We start from the raw sequence: 19,171 nt of genomic DNA, 5'->3' as shown, positions 1-19,171 counted from the left end.
TATTGTAAAGCCCCTTTGTGAAAGCTAAATTTGTACTTTCGATTTCCATTGGAGGCTGGAAACCTAAACATGTTTTACAATTTTCATTCAAGGTTCTAAAGGATCTCCTGGCATTGGAGGTTTCAGTGGTGCTATGGGGTTCAAAGGATGGCCAGGACAGAAAGGAATCCATGGAGAAAAAGGCCTCCCTGGCACACAAGGTGCTAAAGGACCATCTGGGGAATTCGGATTAAAAGGTATTCTCTTCAGTGTTATGAGGCACTCACATTATTCAGTATGCACAGATATGTTCATGTAAAATTGTAAATAGTCTTTAAGAAAGCTTTTGTTTAACTGAAAATTCCTTTTATAAAAAAACATTACAGTGTAAACCTAAATACATTGATTTAAAATCAAATTCTATAATTCAGTTGGGTTTATTCTGAGTAAATGTCTTTAGGAATGTTAGCTTTAATCTTACCACGTACAAATTTCAACAGTATCTTTTTGCTTTGCCTTTGTCTTCTATGTAAGGCAAATGAAGAACAGTTGACAAGTTTAAAAGTATGCAGTTTGCTCTTCTTTTAACATAAGAATCAGAAAGTGGATTTTAATATGTATTTTGATTTCTAAAAAAAAAAACCTCTTCCATGACTCCAGTTGAAAAAGAACAATGGGTGCATTATTATGAATAGTAATTTTATTTTGGTCATTCACTAGCAAAACAAGAGTCACAATTGATTACGGTACATTTAGCTCATCAATCTTGTTATTGGCTGTCAGCAACTGGTCATGAATTGAATTGAAATTACAGTCCAAGCTGTTAACAAACAGTTCTTAGATAGCAGCTCCACATAAGTTTCCGTGAAGGAGATTTAATATACTGGTACTTTTCCCTCCCTTGTCTCAGATTGTCCTCTTGCCTCAAAGAATGTAAATTCCTTGCTTTCCCAGTCTAACAAGGTGCTGGATGACAAAACATTAGAATTTGACTCATCGACAGAAGTATTGATGGGTAGAAAGTTCTCCAGGGTGGGTTGATTGGGGTCAGTCTTCTTTCTTAGTTCAGAGTATTTTCATTGATGGTTTTTTTTTTAAAGTTTTGATGTACCAACATTCTTTTTATCTCTGTTATTGCTTTTTCAAAGAAATCTGTTGTTAGATCCGTTCCCTGTCTGGTCTGACAGCTGCTGGCAGGGAAGTTAGGATTCGAACAGTAATTAGCAAATGCTTATCTTCTGCAGTGAGTTAAATAGAAATATCTGAAGAGCTCTTTAAAGTACCATATATATTGCCACTTTGCCATCTTCCTATCACTAATAAAACTGGAGATGCAGAATGTAATCTCTGTAAACACATTTTTACATTATTTTCCTTTTTTAAATCCTAATTTTTCTGGAAATAAAAAAAAGGGGTCATCTACTTACTATTTAAATCAAATAGAATTTATTTTCAAACAAACAACTCAATGGGACAATTTGGAAAAATATTAAAAATCTGCAAGAAGAGGGACAAAGCATTTTTTATATTTCTGCTATTTCCCCTTAAACATGTTGCTTTATATGGTAAGAATATTATCACAGCATGCATTTTTCTCTCTAGATAGCTAGAAGTCTAGGTTTAGAGGAAAAAGTAGAGCATATGTTTTGCATGAGAAGATGACATGTTTTAATGTTTGACTTTTCCAGATAGGACTGGAAAAACCATTGGCAGTGAAATTGCTAAAAATGAAAATGGAATGGAATGGAATGGAATGGAATGGAATAGAATAGAATAGAATAGAATAGAATAGAATAGAATAGAATAGAATAGAATAGAATAGAATAGAATAGAATAGAATTCTTTATTGACCAACTGTGATTGGATGCAAGGAATTTGTCTTTGGTGCATATGCTCTTAGTGTACATAAAGAAAAATAAAATACATTCATCAAGAATCATAAGATACAACACTTAGTGATAGTCATAGGTTTCTAATAAGCAATCAAATCATACTAGGAAACAAATAAAACAATATAAATAGAGCAAGGCACAAATTCAATTAATATAAGGCAACTTGTATGCTTCCAATACATCCTTGATTAGGATTCTTATCTTGAAAGGTGAACGTGGAATTCGTGGTCTACCAGGAGCACCTCCTAAAATCACGCCAAACGTAATGCTGGAAGTGAAAGGTGAAAAAGGAAATAAAGGAGTATTTGGTGTTAAAGGGAATATCGGTTTAAAAGGTAAAGAGCCACTATGTATCATAAATACAATATATTAAAAGTTTTGTTGTACCCTTCAGTATTCACCAAGTTTTGATTTTTCTACAGTGAGGGCAAGCTTCCGTCTCATCATACTGTACATTCCTCCTTGTATGAAAGCATTCCCCACCCCTAGTTTACCAGTCTGTCCTAACTGAAACAACTCATTGCCTCTTACTTTTCTTCAATTTTTCCCTTCCCTGAATTATGGATGACTTCAAATGCATAAATAACAAAAAGAAGAGATTCCTAGTGAATTGTGGACAATACAGCTGTAATGGTTTCAGACTAATGGAAAAAGAGGGTTGCAGCCAATTGCAGATTACCCTCAGAGAGTAGAAGACACATAGTGCTTCTTATATTAACAGTCTTTGGACCTTTTTGAAACCTCAGATGTCTGCATGTCTGGGAAACTGGAAAAGTTATAGAACTATCCTATTAGTCTGAACTCTACATATTCTAGCTGAAAAGACAGGAAAAATAGCTTTTCCTGAATTGAGGTGGCTTGGGGTTCATTATACTCTGAATCCTCTTCACAGCCTTGTTAGATTCCTGACATAAGGTTGTGGCCATCACAATTTATCTTGGAGGAATTTTATGAGAGGGCTTAAGGAAGTAGGCAAGAGTAGCATTGTTCTTTAGAGATCCAAATACTCGAAGAAAATGTCCAGCTATGGTCCACCATATCCTCATTATTCTGGGCTGATTTCAAGTGATACAGCCAGATAACACTGTGCTTTAGTAAACCAGGATAGTATTCACAGCCAGGCACCAATTGATCCCATTCAAGGAAAAGAAGTGCATTCTAATCAATATTAATTAATTAATTACTTTTTAATCAAAGGTTCTAGTATGCAATTCATAGCAGCATAAAAGAGACATCCATGAACATAATAACCATATTGTATTACAATAGCAAAATGTAACTAAAAACAAAAAAATCCTATTTGAAATGTTCACCATAAAAACAATACTAGGCATCAAATGTCTAAAAAAGAAAGGTTTCAATGCTTGTCTGAATTCTCGGGTGGTAGCATATTTCACATTGGGTCAATCACTGAGAAGGTCTGCTTTCTGATCCTCTTATCTTTCACCATGGAAGGATCTTAAGCAAGCCCTTTTGATTGACCTCACAGGATAGGCAGAATGATGTTGGATATAGTGATCTATGACCCTATTGAACATGCCAATTTAGAAGCAAGAACTTTTGGATAGAGCTACTACTGATGCCAAGCATACCTGAGACATAAAGTTTTGCAGAGAAGAGAAGAAATTAACATTTTCAATTGTATTTTTGTAGGACATGAAGGATTGCTCGGATTACCTGGTCAGACAGGAATATCAGGTTTACCTGGATTTCCTGGTTTTGAAAAAGGTCAGAAAGGCGATACTGGAATTAAAGGAATAAGAGGTGTTCCAGGATATACTGGTATCCCAGGTTCTCGTGGTATTCCTGGCTTCCCTGGAATCACTGGATGGAGGGTGAGCAAAACTGGGTGTGTTGATGGTTGTCTGCATGTGTGAATTAAACTACCTCTATGTTTTAACTCTTACTTTATGGGAGCTCATAAAGTAAAGCACCAAAATCCCTAAACCAAATTCTGTAAATCTAGCCCACAACACATTAAATTATCATAAGAGATTTTACTCTTTTTTTCAAAGGTGAATCTAAAGCATAGGGCCTGGTTACTAGAGAGACCAACAATTTCTTCTGGTAGGATGGGCCTGCTCCAGGTCCCTTCAATTATACAATATTATATATAGGTACCTGGAGTGTTTTGAAGACCTGGCTTTTTCTGCAGGCCTTTGTCAAGGGATAGTGAAGCCACTTGGTTTTGTTTTTATCCTATCAATATTTTATTTTATTTTATTATTTTATTTTATTTTATTGTAATAAAATTTAATTGTACTTTCCTGTTTTAGTTGTTATGAGTTGCCCAGAGTAATTGAGAATCAGGAAGCATACAAATTTGATAAATTTAAAAAACATAACACCCTACACATTCTATAATTTGTGCTTATCAAGACTCATGACAGCATTCTGAGAAAACCAAATTTCTGGTTAATATTAATTCTAATTGATAAGATTGTGTCTATTTTCAATGTGACAGGGAGAAAAAGGTGTTCCAGGAGTTCCAGGTGTGATTGGTGAAAGTGGCCAACTGGGGGAAATTGGTGAGTCCAATTATTTTTAGGAATCTAAGTTTGTTTGTTTTTTAATTCATATATGCATTGAACTTGGTTTCTTAAATAATATTATTCTTCATATACTTTCATATTTACCTGTTGCCTTTTTGTATTATACTAAAACCAATGCAGATTTCTCAACAAAGAACATTCTATAATCTATCAGAAGTGCTAGGGGCAGCTCATATCTATTCAATTTGTTAGGTGTTCCCAGTCTCTCCAATATAAGGTTTTTGTTGGTGGTGTTATCTGAACAAAGATGAATATCTTGGTTATGTGTGTTGTCTTCTAATTCAATTTTTTTGCATTTTAATGCTTTATTTAAGAAAAATGTGATTTTCTATCTTCATTCTTGCAGGAACTTCTGTTTTTTATAGATCTTGGAATTTCCTCATTCTCCCCTAACATTGTAGAATACATGCACAGAATAAAGCTTGATATAGATTAGACATAAGGGAGACAGAGAACCAAAGGTCTCACACCTTCACTTAAGAGATTTCTTGAAATCAACCCTTTTTATATGGCCTAGGCCTAGCTTAAAGCAATGCATTTGTATATCTTACAAAAACCTTGGCACGGCATGAGTAAAACAGGTAATCCTCAGACTTCTAAAGAAAGAGTCTCCTAGAAAAGGTTGGGAGAGTGATGTCTATTCATATATAGTGTTATAGGTTCCCATCCATTGGCAGATGCAATTACACGAATATCCTGCAAGAATGTTACTATCATACATGGTTTTTCTATAACTTGAATGTTCTTTTTCTTAGTGTTAAGTTCTGTAAAGAATAAGAAAACATTGGGAGAGTTTTTATCATCATGTAATATCTGCTTGGACACATGGGAGGGAATAGCTAAAGGGAAGGGATTCCTTAATTTTTTACCCTGTGTTCAGTCATGCTGGCATTTCAGAATATTGGCATAATTTCTTTCCTGGAATATGTTCCAGTACTTCTTAATCCAGTCTGGGAAATCAGATGATCTTCCCCAATCAAAGAGTCAAAGTGTCTCCATCTGCTGGGGAAAAAATCTTGTAGAATGTCTCTCTAAATCTGGATGTGTATAGTAAGAAATTCTCTAACATGTTTTTACATTAAAATATATTCAAAAGATGGATACTGGTAAAATTAAACATGTCTCTTGCTTAATAGGTGACAGAGGGGATACTATGAATTTGCCAGGAAGTAAAGGTTCTAAAGGAATTCCTGGAATAGCTGGACCAGCAGGTATTTATGTATGTGTAATGTGTACATGTGTGCATTTATAATGCAGAATAATTCATTATCAGATGAAATAGCTAACTAGGGAACAGATTCATTAACAGTTGTATGCACTTAGGAATGACTACAATATCTCTGATGCATTTCAATATCATTACAGAAGATAACTGAACATTCTATTTAATTAAGATAGAGCAATTCATACATTTCAAATGCTTTGTAGGTTTGTCATCTTTAACTTAATCAGGATCTTTATCATGAAACCATGATAATGATTCCCATTTCCAGATGGAAAATTAACATTGCAATGTTCAGACCACTCAGAATGCAGCCTGCTCTCTCTGCTTTCTCGCTCCAGACACACTTGTAATTGAGCTCCAGTGTAACTCAACATTCCTACTAGACTTCTGTTCTTTGTAACTAAACAGAATGTTGGAAAGAAATTATGTAAAGGGAATCAGGACTGTCTCCGTCCAAAACTGAACAGAGCAGAACCAAATTTGATGTGGAGAGGAGTAGCTAGTAAAGGAAAGATTGGGTTTGAAAATGAACTGGGTCTGGCTTGGGTCTGTGGAGAAAACCATTGCTGAAGAGAACCTCTATATGAAGCAACTGGATAACATCTTGGAACATTGCTGAGTACCTCATTCCTTCTTTCCTTTCTCCCGGCCACGTGACCCAGAGTGAAGCAGGTGTGGTTTGCTGCCCTTGCTTTCTAATGCACTCGGGACTTACAATCAAAGATACGATATAAGGGAAGCACAGAAATATTTACACAGATGCAATATTTTGCTTTGTTATACAGAAGAAAATATAGACACCTCCTAGTTGGAAAGAATTTCAGAGCCATGATCTAAAGGCTCTCCCTGCCTTGTTCAGTTTTGAAATAACATAATGATGGCATGCATTGACTGAATTCACTGCTTACAGTAAGATCTTATATGTCTGCGTTTTGATCTGGGTTTTTTTATTTTTATTTTTTATTTTTATTTATTTTTAGATGCCACCCTTCTTCGGAGACTCAGGGCGGCTTACAGTGCGTTAAGCAATAGCCTTCATACTTTTGTATATTTTATACAAAGTCAGCTTATTGCCCCCACAAACCAGGTCCTCATTTTACCCACCTTAGAAAGGATGGAAGGCTGAGTCGACCTTGAGCCTGGTGAGAATTGAACTCGCAGTAATTGCAGGCAACTGGATGTTAAATGCTGCCTTAGTAGGAGGCATTAGCCTCCTATGCCACTCAGGCTCTTTTGGCTTGCCATGTTGAGTGAACCCAACCAGTTTTGGACTTAACTCAGTAAGAAAATTAAATAAATAAGCTAGCTAACCTGTCAAAAATATGCATCATCAATATCACCAAATTAAATGAAATCTGCAGTAATAAGTTTAAATGTGGCAGATGTGTAGCCTTCTAAGTTGCTTTGCTTTGTAATGCCTATAATTTCTAATGGGGCTATGGAATTAATTGTGGGAACTTTAGTCATAAGAACTCTAGCTTAAAAAATCTGGAGGGATCCCTGGTGTCTCTCCCTCAGCTCATTTAGAGCATTCACATGCTTCTCAATAAAAGTCTTGGTAGGTGACAGTATTAAGAGGATCAGGCCTGGAAAGTACTTAGAAGGGACCCTAATTTCTAAGGTATCTATCCTGGGAATCTGACATTAATAAGTTTTTGAATCTCTAGAAACTAAAACGATGAAGATTTACATTTTTCTAGGCAGGAAGGGTGATAGCAAAACAGCACCTCTGTCCCATAGTTGCTTTGGTCCCTTGTTAGCTTGTCCTACATGGATCTCAAGTATCAAGCAGATACAAATTGTAGGAAAATATACAAAGAAATTATACATGAGGAAAGAATGAGAATTATAACATTTATTGCAATGACCTGATTACGATCTATAGCATAGATATGCAGAATTTATTTTATAAAGCAACTACAAGGTTTTTCATGCTATACAGTAAGTAAAAATGCTGTTAACATATAAATGGCTAGCATGTTGATCAGCATTGTGTTAGAGGTTGAACTTAGGATAGTACCTATCTGCCAACTGCCAATTGCCTTGGTTTAGGTATAGGTTGTTTTCTAAGGATTTAGGCCAGGGGTGTCAAACTGGTGGTCTGTAGGCCAGATGCGTCACATGCAGGCCACACCCACCCAAGCCCCACGAAAGGAAATGTCATGTGACGGCAACAAGACACCGCAAGTTTGACACCTATGATTTAGGTCTACGCTGCGTTGCCTTCCTTCCCTAGTTAACAATGGGCTTCCTGTGTTTCCTCTATGTTTGTCTAAGGTTTAAGCTTCTGAGCAATGAAAAGTCTACTGAAACAAATAAACCCTACAGCCTCTAGTGTAGGCTCTACCCTGGGGATTCCTCCCAGTTTGGCTTACTGCCTCATATCATCCTATCCCAAAAAAATCCAGTCAGCCTTAATTGACAGCCATTTCCTTAAGGCCACACTTGGCCTGTTGACATCAGGTTGTCCATATTTATTTTACATTACTATGTTCACAATATGATTCTTAATATTTGAAAAATACAACTCTTCTCCTCTTGTTGATCCTTTTAGGAATCCATACTACACATCTGAAATATTTATGAATGAGCATCAAATGGAGACTTCATGGGTCCCAGCATATCAGAAATAACACTATATTAAAAAATATTCTTTTTTCTTCTATTTTACAGGGTTGAAAGGCAACAGAGGAAAGAAGGGTGAAGCTGGGGGTCAAGGATATGCTGGTGTGGAAGGCATGGAAGGCCCTCAAGGATCCCAGGGGTTAATAGGACAAAGAGGTGAAGTGTTTATATTTTAGATATTCACAAATAGCAAAGTTTATAACAAACAAAGGTAAATAGTATGAGTAGACAATGTGATACTTAGACATTGAGAAGTTGCATACATAGGCACCATGCTATTCCCTTTACAGTAAGCATTTTATGTTTAGTGCAGAAAAGACAAACAACCTCAAAGCATGAGATAAGAAAAACGAACAATGGTTTAAACTAAAACAATTCAGTCTCCCTCTCTGGTTTCTATCCTTGCTTACTATCCTTGTTTTCTCCTCATCCATATACCACATTGCCTTGTGTTCTTCAAACTGTCTTTTCTTTCATATCCTCTCCCCCTCCCCCTCCCCCCTCCTTTTTTTTTTTTTTTGTGGAAGATCTCAAGTCCATCCATCCATGATTTTTTTTTAAATTTTCCCCTTCCTGTTGATGATCCATCTTCGGTAATATCATTTTGCAATTTGATTCTCACTCATCTTTGTGACTGGACCACACCAATGTGCTGTTTCTAAACTCTTTTATTCAAACCATATTCATTCATGACTTTCACTTTCAGAACCTTTTATCACCATTATACCCTTCACCAATTTTCTCAAACTTACAATCATGCTTTTTAGATTTATGCAATAATAATTTTCCCACCATTATATGCAAGGACTTATGCATATACCACATATTCAAAACAAACCTTTTGTAAATAGATGCTCACCAGTGGGGTTCTGAATTGACCCCTCAGTCCATGTCACCTAACAAAAGAACTACTTGCTTAGATCACATTGTTTTATAATGTTGCACATTTTTTTTCTGAAAATTTATCCCAGGTTCTTTCATTTCTCACTGTTCATTGCAGCATAAAATGCAACTATAAAAACAAGCTATGAATTTGTACTTTTATGCATACCCACAACAATTCATACTACCTGGGAAACATTTTACTCCATCATTCAAACCTGCACTTTCACTTTCATGAATACATTCATTTTTACCATTTATTCTTTTTATATTCTAAAGCACAATATTCCATGTGTCATGATTGTCACCAGATAGTAACAGCAATAGCACTTAGACCTATATGCAGCCCCACAGTGCTTTACAGCCCTCTCTGAGTGGTTTGCAGAGTCAGCCTATTGTCCCAACAATCTGGGTCTTCATTTTATCAACCTCAGAAGGATGGAAGCCTGAGTCAACCTTGAGCCCCATCAGGATTGAACTTCTGGCTATGGGCAGAGTCAACCTGCAATACTGCATTTTAACCACTGCACCACCAAGGCTCCTTAAATCCATGGTTGTCACCAGATAAATCTGCATATATAGAGTTATTCTGTTCATCATGAATTCCACATGATGTTTTTAGTCAGATAATGTCATCTAGTTTAACTAGTCTACTGAATAATCTATTGCCTGAATTACTGTTTGTATATATTTGCTTGCATGGTAAAACAGCCCTGGCAGCTTTCTCTACATTGCCATAATCATCCAGCAATGATCCCATCTTGCCCTGGCTAGTGGTCGTCCCAATCAGTAAATAGGGAAATATCAGAAAAAGAAAGCAGCTGGCCCTTCACCCTTGCAAATCACTTCACCATTTTAGCTTCCCAGTATCTCTAACTCCACACTGGTACACAAGACACTTATAAGCTAAGGAGAATAGGACAAGACAATCCTGCTAATGATGTTACCTAGTTTGATAACAAAACATTCCGAAACAAACTTGGAGAGCAAATTACTGCCAAAATCTAAAACCTGAGCTACAAATATTTTCTATTATTTCAAAATTATTTCTCTTAACTCCATTTCTCAGGAGAAAGATGAGGGGGAGAAGAAAGGGCACCTCAGAGCATCAGCTTCTGGAGAAAGGGCAGAGGCAGGGGTGAAACGCTCCCGGTTCGGACTGGCTCGGGCGAGTAGGTTGCGATGGCGGAGAGCAGTTCGGAGAACTGGTAGCAAAAATCCCTGCCCCCGCCCCCCATGCCCAGCTGAGCCGGGCAATCATCAGAGGCTTTTTTTCTTTTAAATGCCTCTGACAAGCCAAGCTCTGACAATCCCAGCTGAGTTGCCTGCTAATCAGGCAACTCGGCTGGGATCGTCAGAGCCATTTAAAAGAAAAATAGTCAGCTTGGATCATCAAAGCCATTTAAAAACCATCTGACGATCAGGCAACTCAGCTGGGATTGTTAGAGCCTTTTGAAAGCATTTTTTTACATGGTTTACATGTAAAAAATGGTTTTAAAAGTAAAAAAAAATGGCCACACCCACCCAGTCACATTAACCCCCCTCTCCCCCACTAAGCCATGCCCACAGAACCGGTAGTAACAAATTTTAGATTTCACCACTGGGCAGAGGAATGCTACAAGAGTTGGGTGTTGGGAAGCTCATCCTGCTTTCACCTGAATCAAGGCCTTTTGAAACTATTGTTACTGGACTAGGAGCAAAAATCACTTGACTTGTAGTGTTACTCAGTTTGGCTTTTCAAGACAACTAGAAGCCCCATAGCCTCATAGAAATAAGCTAGAAAATCTTCTGCATGTGGATAAAGCTGGAGGTGACTGAGAATCATTTGAAGACTTCTAGCCTAGTAAAGATTCAGATAGAAAACAATAATAGCAAAGGAGTGTCCTTCTTTGAGGAATACTCAATAGCTATGTTCCTGGATAGGCTGGGATATTTCTTAAAGTAGCTATTAAGGGAAAGAAGACAGTTCAGTAGCTTAAGTATGATCTGGAAAGGATCATTGCAAAGCCTGCCAAGAAACATTGCACAATTTCCTGATTATTGAACCCAGACCAAACTATCTCCAAGAATACGGTGAATCCAAGAAAACCCATCATGTTCCAGTTAAAAGATTAAGAAAGTTAAATTAAAAAGTCAATAGTTAAAAGAACAATGTTTGAAACCCAGTGTTGTTCAAGATTGGTACAGAAATTTATGCCAATAGATCATCTGGCTCTATTTTAATATAAAGTAAGAAGTGGCATAGTACAATAAATTTTGTATATAATTTTTATATATAAATGTAATTCTTAATGGTAATATTGACTATGAAGAATTTCCAAGATATTGGAATTTGTCAGGGAATTGATGCAAAAATTATTTATTGAAGGCTTGTGAGATGCATCTCCCCAAAGTAATATTTATTGTGAGAAATTAAAACAATGGTTTGGTAATGAAAAATGGTAGGTTTTGAATCATCAAGCTTGTTTTTCTATTCATTCTTTTCAATTAAATCACAGTGGATTTGATAAAAAAATCTAATAAGTTGTTGCCCAAACAGGAATATTAAATTACAAAAAAAGCAAGAGATCTAAAACCAGACAATATACAATTAGATTTTTTTGTGTCTGATTGTTCCATATAATATAGCAAATGTTTTCTTTGCCTAAATTTAAAGGATATAGCTTGAATTTTAACAGAAGCCTTGCTTAGTTCAAGATGTTGTTGTTTTGCTCTGTTATCCTCAATATTCATCACCAACACCTTTCAATTTTAATCAAGAGCATCTTGCAGCAGTGGTGAAATCCAAATTTTTTTACTACCGGTTCTGTGGGTGTGGCTTGGTGGGCATGGCTTGGTGGGCATGGCAGGGGAAGGATATTGCAAAATCTCCATTCCCACCCCACTCCAGGGGAAGGATACTGCAAAATCCCCATTCCCACCCCACTCTGGGGCCAGCCAGAGGTGGCATTTGCCGGTTCTCCAAAGTACTCAAAATTTCTGCTACCAGTTCTTCAGAACCTGTCAGAACTTGCTGGATTTCACCCTTGCCTTGCAGGCCCATAATCTAAATATAACAAATGTGGCATAAACTATTTCCTATTATATCAGTTTTCAGTGTTAAAATAATAAACAATGGATTCTTGCAAAAATTGATGTTTTATCATTATTGGAGGAATACACTGATACTTTTATGGATACATATTTATTTGTTCTGTAGGATTCCCAGGGAAATTTGGAGAACAAGGTGCATCTGGAGATCCAGGTATTCCTGGATCTTCTGGTGACAAAGGAAATGTTGGAAATATTGGTCTTCCAGGAAGAAAAGGTAAATTAAATTCTACCAATAGAATTGATATTAATATGTTATGGGCTACATTCAGTGGCAGCCTCTCTTTCTGTGTTTTATATCTGTTTAAAAAATACTGTCAACCCTGTGGAATTGTTTTGGGAAGTCTATGAAAGGATGGGCTAGGTTTTAAGAATCCATTCCATTGGTGAAACAGCTTTGTAAGGACCAGAAGAGGAAAAGTCAGAAGAAAAGAACCTTAAGTCTAGTAATAGGCATCATCTTGACCGAAGTGTCAAACATTCCTTCTACTGAGATACCAGTGGCTGTCAGTCCATTATGATACATGGGCAGGAGAAAAAGATATGAGAGTTGAATCTGGGTCTGCTGTACCTGCTTTTCTTTGATGTTAAGGGCATTTTAAATATTTGTAATAATCTGCCTGTGAGTGCTCTTGTCAGGCTTCACCCATATTCAAAATTAAATTTATGCAACTAGTTTTTTCTGGCTTTTTCCTACATTTGGCTCAATAATGTGTGCTTCAGCTTCTGTTAACAATGGTATTTCAATAGCATAATGGTTAAACATTTGCCTAGCCTACAAAATGAAACTCAGCAGAAATTTTCAAAGAATTCTGTATTATATTTTTCTTAAGTCTGAAAATAATACTGATTTTGCTGTACTTTTGAAAGGTGTGCATGGGGTCAGAGGACTTCCTGGATTAGATGGTTTGCCAGGTTCTAAAGGCTTGTCAGGATCACCAGGTATGTTCCAGTTTTGAGATGGTCTGACATATATTATGAAACCTGACTTTTCTTATGAATAAGTGATATCCAACTTGAAATCAAAGGAACAACACTTCCCCCCAAGTATCAGGCTTCTAGCTATAAATCCAGCTTTAAAAGTGGTAAATTTGGATCTATAGACATTTGCAAAGTTTTATAGTTGTCATTAGCTTCATTAGTTTCTCCAGTAGCAAGGGGTGATTTTTACCAGCTGAAGTTATTATTATAGTTTATATCAATAATCTTAGTGACTGATGTCCTAAAAATATTTCATTTTGATTACTGCAATGTGAGAAGCAGTCCAGAAGCCTCCAAGTACAAAATGTGACAGCTGGAACACTGTCTATAATGAGTGTTATGATTATATTGTACTGTTGGTACATCATTTTCATTATTTTCCATTTAATTTCTGGATCCAATTTAAAGTGCTAATGTGGAAAACTCTTTGTTATTGGGGGCCATAATATCTGAGAAAGCACTTCTAATTCAGATCATATCTGAGAGTGTCATGCTGAGATATTTGAAAGTAAGCCTTTTCAGCAATAGAAACCCAGAAAGGTTAAACTACAATATTGTCTTTTTAGCGTTAGGCCAAATTTTTCTCCTTGAGTCTTAGAATAGAATAGAGCTGGAAGAGACCTTGGAGATCTTCTAGTCCAACCCCCTGCTCAAGCAGGAGACCTTATACTATTTCAGACAAGTGGCTGTCCAGTCTCTTTTTAAAAACCTCCAGTAATGAAGCACCCACGATTTCTGAAGGCAAGCTGTTCCACTGATTAATTGTCCTCACTATTAGGAAGCTTCTCCTTAATTTCAGATTGCTTCTCTCCTTGATTAGTTTCCAATCATTGTTTCATGTCCTGCCCTCCGGTGCTTTGGAGAATAAATTGATCCCCTCCTCTTTGTTGCAGCCTCTCAAATACTGGAATACTGCTATCATGTCCCCCCTAGCCCTTCTTTTCTCTAGACTAGCCAAACCCAAATCCTGCAACCGTTCTTCATATGTTTTAGTCTCCAGGCCTTTGATAATCTTAGTTATTTTAATGCAATATGTTTTTAAAAAAATATATGGGGGGGGATTTTTTTGTGTTCCAATGAATACTTTTGAGACTTTTTTGCTATATAGTGACTCACAAATTTTGAAATATGAAAATTGTCCATATTATTGTGTCTCACATTTCTGTGGTTAGCGTGTAAGACTTCTTCATTTAGAAGCTGGATAATTAATATTGCCATATTTAGAAAAGTGTTATGCTCAATATAGAACTTTCCATTTTTTTCCGTAACAGGTCCAGATGGATATGGCATATCAGGTTTTCTAGGTGTTTTGGGTGAGAAGGGTACAGCAGGAGACCCAAGCCCCATTCAAGGCAGCAGAGGACCTCCTGGTCAGAAGGGGCAAAGAGGGGATCCAGGTTAGTTTATTAGCCTTACAGTTAATAAAATACTTTCATTTTTTAAAGAAACAAAACATTTATTCCAAATTTCATGTCAGAAAGTACAGTTGTACTTATGTGGAAATCTGAATTTTTTATAAATATATTGCAAGTTTTACAGCTGCAAGAACCGTTTAGCTCATATTATATCCTGTTGTGTTCATATAAAGACTGCCCAGCTTATTTTTTCCCTAAAACATCTGTGCATCTCACACAACATTGAAATAGTTTGAATTTAATGACTCAAATTTGTATTTTCTAGAATTGAATACTGTACTTACAAACATTTGCTTACTCTTACTTCCCAGCAAACTTCACCTAAGAGTAACTCTGTGTCAGTCTGTATGCTTAGAGGCTTTTTGTTACAACATACAGCCATGTGATTTGGTATAGTAGGAAGGAATAATTCTTTTTTCAGGTTATGCCGAACTGCTTGTCTTTCTGGCATAGCTGACTTCAACCTTTTTCAGACGAAATATTTCAAAATGGCAAGGTTTTTTTCTTTACTTATAATACATCTCCTAAACTTTTGACAATGTGTTTATTTTATTAACTAGTACAAGTAGTCCTCAACTTACAGCCATTTATTTAGTGATTGTTTGAAGTTAATGACAGCACTGAAAAAAATGCCTTCCGATTCCAGTTCTTGCACTGCAACGTCCCTGCAGTCATATCACAATTTGGGCCCTGGGCAAACAGCATGGATTTACGATGATTGCAGCATCCTGGGGTCATCTACAACCTTTCTAAATGGCTTCCAGCAAGCAAACTCAGGGGGGGAAGCTGGATTCACTTAACAACTGCATGCTTCACTTAACAACTGTGGTGATTCACATAGCAATCATGGCAAAATCAGGTGCAACTCATGTAACAGCTGTCTTGCCTAGTAATGGAAATTCTAGACCCAATTGTGGTTGTAAATTGAGGATTACCTATAGTTATCCAGAAGAGCAGTTATCAACTTAAGGTATCTGCATTGCTGACTTAGCAATAGACAGTATCTATAGCACAAGGAAAAACAAAAGCACAACAAAAAGAACATAGAATAGAATAGAATAGAATAGAATAGAATAGAATAGAATAGAATAGAATAGAATAGAATAGAATAGAATAGAATAGAATAGAATAGAATAGAATTCTTTATTGGCCAAGTGTGATTGGACACACAAGGAATTTGTCTTTGGTGCATATGCTCTCAGTGTACAAAAAAGAAAAGATACATTCATCAAGAATCATAAGGTACAACACTTAATGATAATCATAAGGTACAAATAGGCAATCAAATCACATTAGGAAACAGTCAATATAAATCGTAAGGATACCAGCAACAAGGTAACAGTCATACAGTCATAAGTGGGAGGAGATGGGTGATAGGAACAATGAGAAAATTAATAGTAGTGCAGACTTAGTGAATAGTTTGACATTGTTGAGGGAATTATTTGTTTAGCAGAGTGATGGCGTTTGGGAAAAAGCTGTTCTTGTGTCTAGTTGTTCTGATGTGCAGTGCTCTATAGTGTCGTTTTGAAGATAGGAGTTGAAACAGTTTATGTCCAGGATGTGAGGGGTCTGTAAATATTTTCACAGCTCTCTTTTTGACTCGTGCAGTATACAGGTCCTCAGTGGAAGGCAGGTTGGTAGCAACTGTTTTTTCTGCAGTTCTAATTATCCTCTGAAGTCTGTGTCTGTCTTGTTGGGTTGCAGAACCGAACCAGACAGTTATAGAGGTGCAGATGAACATTATTTATCAATCAAAACCACTGAGCCTAAGATATCTCACTACCTCTGCTGTTTTTTTCCTGGTATATTTAAAGCTACTGGGTTTTTTCAAAGCTATTGCTTTGTTTGACTGTTGACCATTAGAAATCTAATAATATTTCTTGTCTCTTCATGACCTATTCTCAAAATTCAGAAACAACAAAAAAAAAATTACAAGAGAAAAGTCCCATCTGAAGTGCTACTTGGATGGGAAGGCATCTTCTGCCACTCTGAATGGCAGAACCATTATGACAACCACTATGTTACCCCTGCCCTTCAGTTCTAGCTTGTTGTAACAAAGAGTAGTCTGGTAGAAGAGAGAAGAATTCCCTTTGTTTCATAAGCCAGGCCTCCATGATAATATGCCAGGTTAGTTCTTCCATCCAGGAAAACAATGGATAAATTCAGGTTGGGGATTTGTCTGTAATAAAGATTCTAATCTTAGCCTATCTCACTAATTCATTTGCTGGAATCTTCTGAAAATGAAAGCTGAATAAACGTTTAAGGATGATTTTCTGTCTGGCTTTGGTGTGAAGTGTGATAGCAAGGAAAAGCGGCTGGCCATGGCCCTTCCCTCTTTCCCGTACAATAGCCAGGTTGCAGCCTCCCACTGTATCTCTCCTGCCAGTAATTACTTCATTTCAAGGCTGTTTTGCATGCCATCCTTTTTTTCTTAATTTCCCCCATTTTCTTGATGCGTTCCCATCATGTGGGATAGGAAGAACTACTTGCCCTTCATACTGTATTTACTAATCATTCTCCCAAATCTATCTTCAGAATGAATTTCCATTTCAATTTAGATATCCAGTTCTTCTATCTTCTCACTGGCATCATCCAGCTGTCTTTCAGTCCTTTATCCTCCCCCTTTTTTCAAAGCCTGCATCTACAGTGTATCTGATATTTGTTCCTTCATTTCTAATTGGCAGGATGGCGAGGTTCAGCTGGTGCTCCTGGACCAGATGGAAGACAAGGATTTCCTGGAGTCTCCAATATATCTGGTATACCTGGCGATGTGGGTTCACCTGGTTTTGATGGAGTACCAGGTAATGCAACACTACCATATATTCAGTGGTGATGTATGAACTATAGTCCTATTCAAACACAACATGAAAATAGCTACAAAGTTCAGAAAAGGAGATCACTCATTTTAAAAATTACTGGATATTACTTTGAGTCATTGTAACAATTTGGATTTGTTGCAAGTTTATTTAGTCTTTCTTCACCATAAAAACTAACTAGGCAAAATGGTAATTAAGAATAATTAAATATAAATTCTGTAATTAAGGTTTAATCCATAGGTCATGGCAGGCCCCCTTCATATCAGGTGAATTCACATAGGATTAGCAGTGTAATTATAGTTGGAATCTATAGCTGATAAACTAGTGCTATCAATTAAAAACATGATTAAAAAAACTACTTAGAAAATGTTTTGTGGAGTGGGAAAATATGGGAGGGTTACTTTAATAACATTCCAGGATTGAGGCAAGGCAACTGAACTCCGAAATTTTCATGCAAAATAGCAATTCAGAAGTATGGCATGTAATTACAAAATTAATTAGAGACACACAAATAGAACTTATTATACTAAGCCAAAAGTTTGGGTTTGGATTTGGTTAGCAAGTTCTGTGAATGTAGCCTTCATAAACCATAAACTATGGTTTATGATTTAGTATTATTTGTGAACTAGGCTGTTAGGGCTTCTTCAGTTAAGCATGTTAAAATAATACAGCCAATTTATTAGTAGATCCACAGTGCCAAATATTAAGTTTATGCATTTTCCTTCTTTGCATGTTATAATTAACATATTACAAGATCCAAAATAAAATAAAAGTTTTGAATGCTGATTTTTAGTGGTATTTTGGAATGCAAGCAAAAGGTCATCTAGTCATAATTTTTAAAATGCCTAATGAAATGATAAAAAGTAAACAAAATGATCTAGGAAATTAGTTAATCTGAGCTGGCCCATTTTGACATCGTAATAAATTATTTTTAGGGAAGATAATTAATCAGAGTGCTTCTTTCTGACCACTACTATAGTTACTTTTCCATACATACATAATGTTTAAATGATGCAATTGAAGCAGACTCCCATTAATCCATTACAGTAACTTAGATTGGGTTACTGTGAGTGGAATATGATCAGGGCTGCTCCAGACAAGCAGCCATCTTTGTCTGAATGCAAACTATTGGAAAGGTGGTTAGGAAGCTGTGGAAATAGTATAACCACCACCACCCTCCCAGCAACCCAGGGTTGGTTCGGGACGGATCGCCTGATCTGGTAGTGATGGCGGCGGGTGGTTCGGAGAACCGGTAGCAAAAATCCCTGCACGCCCCCCCCATCATGCCCAGCTGAGCCGCATGATCATCAGAGGCGCTTTTTTTTTTTTTTTTACTTTTAAAAGCATTTTTTCTACAACTTCTTCCATGAAAAAATGCTTTTAAAAGTAAAAAAAAAAAGCCTCTGATGATCGCGCGGCTCAGCTGGGATCGTCAGAGCCTTTTCAAAGCATTTTTTAACCACCTCTTCCCCAGAAGAGGTTGCAGAAAAAAATGCTTTAAAAGTCTCTCTGACAATCAGGCAACTCAGCTGGGATCACCAGAGAGACTTTTAAAGCATTTTTTTCTGCAACCTCTTCAGCGGAAGAGATGTTTAAAAAATGCTTTGAAAAGGCTTTGACAATCCCAGCTGTGTTGCCTGATCGGCAGAGCCTTTTCAAAGCATTTTTTTGCATTTGCAGAAAAAAATGCTTTGAAAAGGTTTTTTTTTAAAAA

At 36.6% G+C, this 19,171-nt stretch overlaps 1 protein-coding gene across 1 annotated transcript in view; it reads left to right on the top strand.

The window, feature by feature from the left end:
• The window catches only part of COL4A2 (collagen type IV alpha 2 chain), a 226,075-nt gene that overhangs the window by 195,546 nt on the left and 11,358 nt on the right, over positions 1-19,171 (top strand). Inside the window, exons 32-41 of the mRNA XM_070933134.1 lie at positions 93-236; positions 2,081-2,206; positions 3,525-3,706; positions 4,336-4,399; positions 5,560-5,634; positions 8,322-8,429; positions 12,355-12,462; positions 13,116-13,187; positions 14,498-14,623; positions 17,326-17,442. Coding sequence (XP_070789235.1) covers positions 93-236; positions 2,081-2,206; positions 3,525-3,706; positions 4,336-4,399; positions 5,560-5,634; positions 8,322-8,429; positions 12,355-12,462; positions 13,116-13,187; positions 14,498-14,623; positions 17,326-17,442 — 1,122 coding nt within the window. The remainder of the gene's footprint in view (positions 1-92; positions 237-2,080; positions 2,207-3,524; positions 3,707-4,335; positions 4,400-5,559; positions 5,635-8,321; positions 8,430-12,354; positions 12,463-13,115; positions 13,188-14,497; positions 14,624-17,325; positions 17,443-19,171) is intronic.

This window comes from Pituophis catenifer, unplaced genomic scaffold, assembly GCF_029215685.1.
Source record: "Pituophis catenifer annectens isolate HBS135680 unplaced genomic scaffold, rPitCat1.0.hap2 SCAF_1, whole genome shotgun sequence".
Lineage (NCBI taxonomy): Eukaryota > Metazoa > Chordata > Lepidosauria > Squamata > Colubridae > Pituophis > Pituophis catenifer.
Note: the sequence above shows the minus strand (reverse complement) of the source record. Positions and strands in the feature narration are given on the sequence as shown.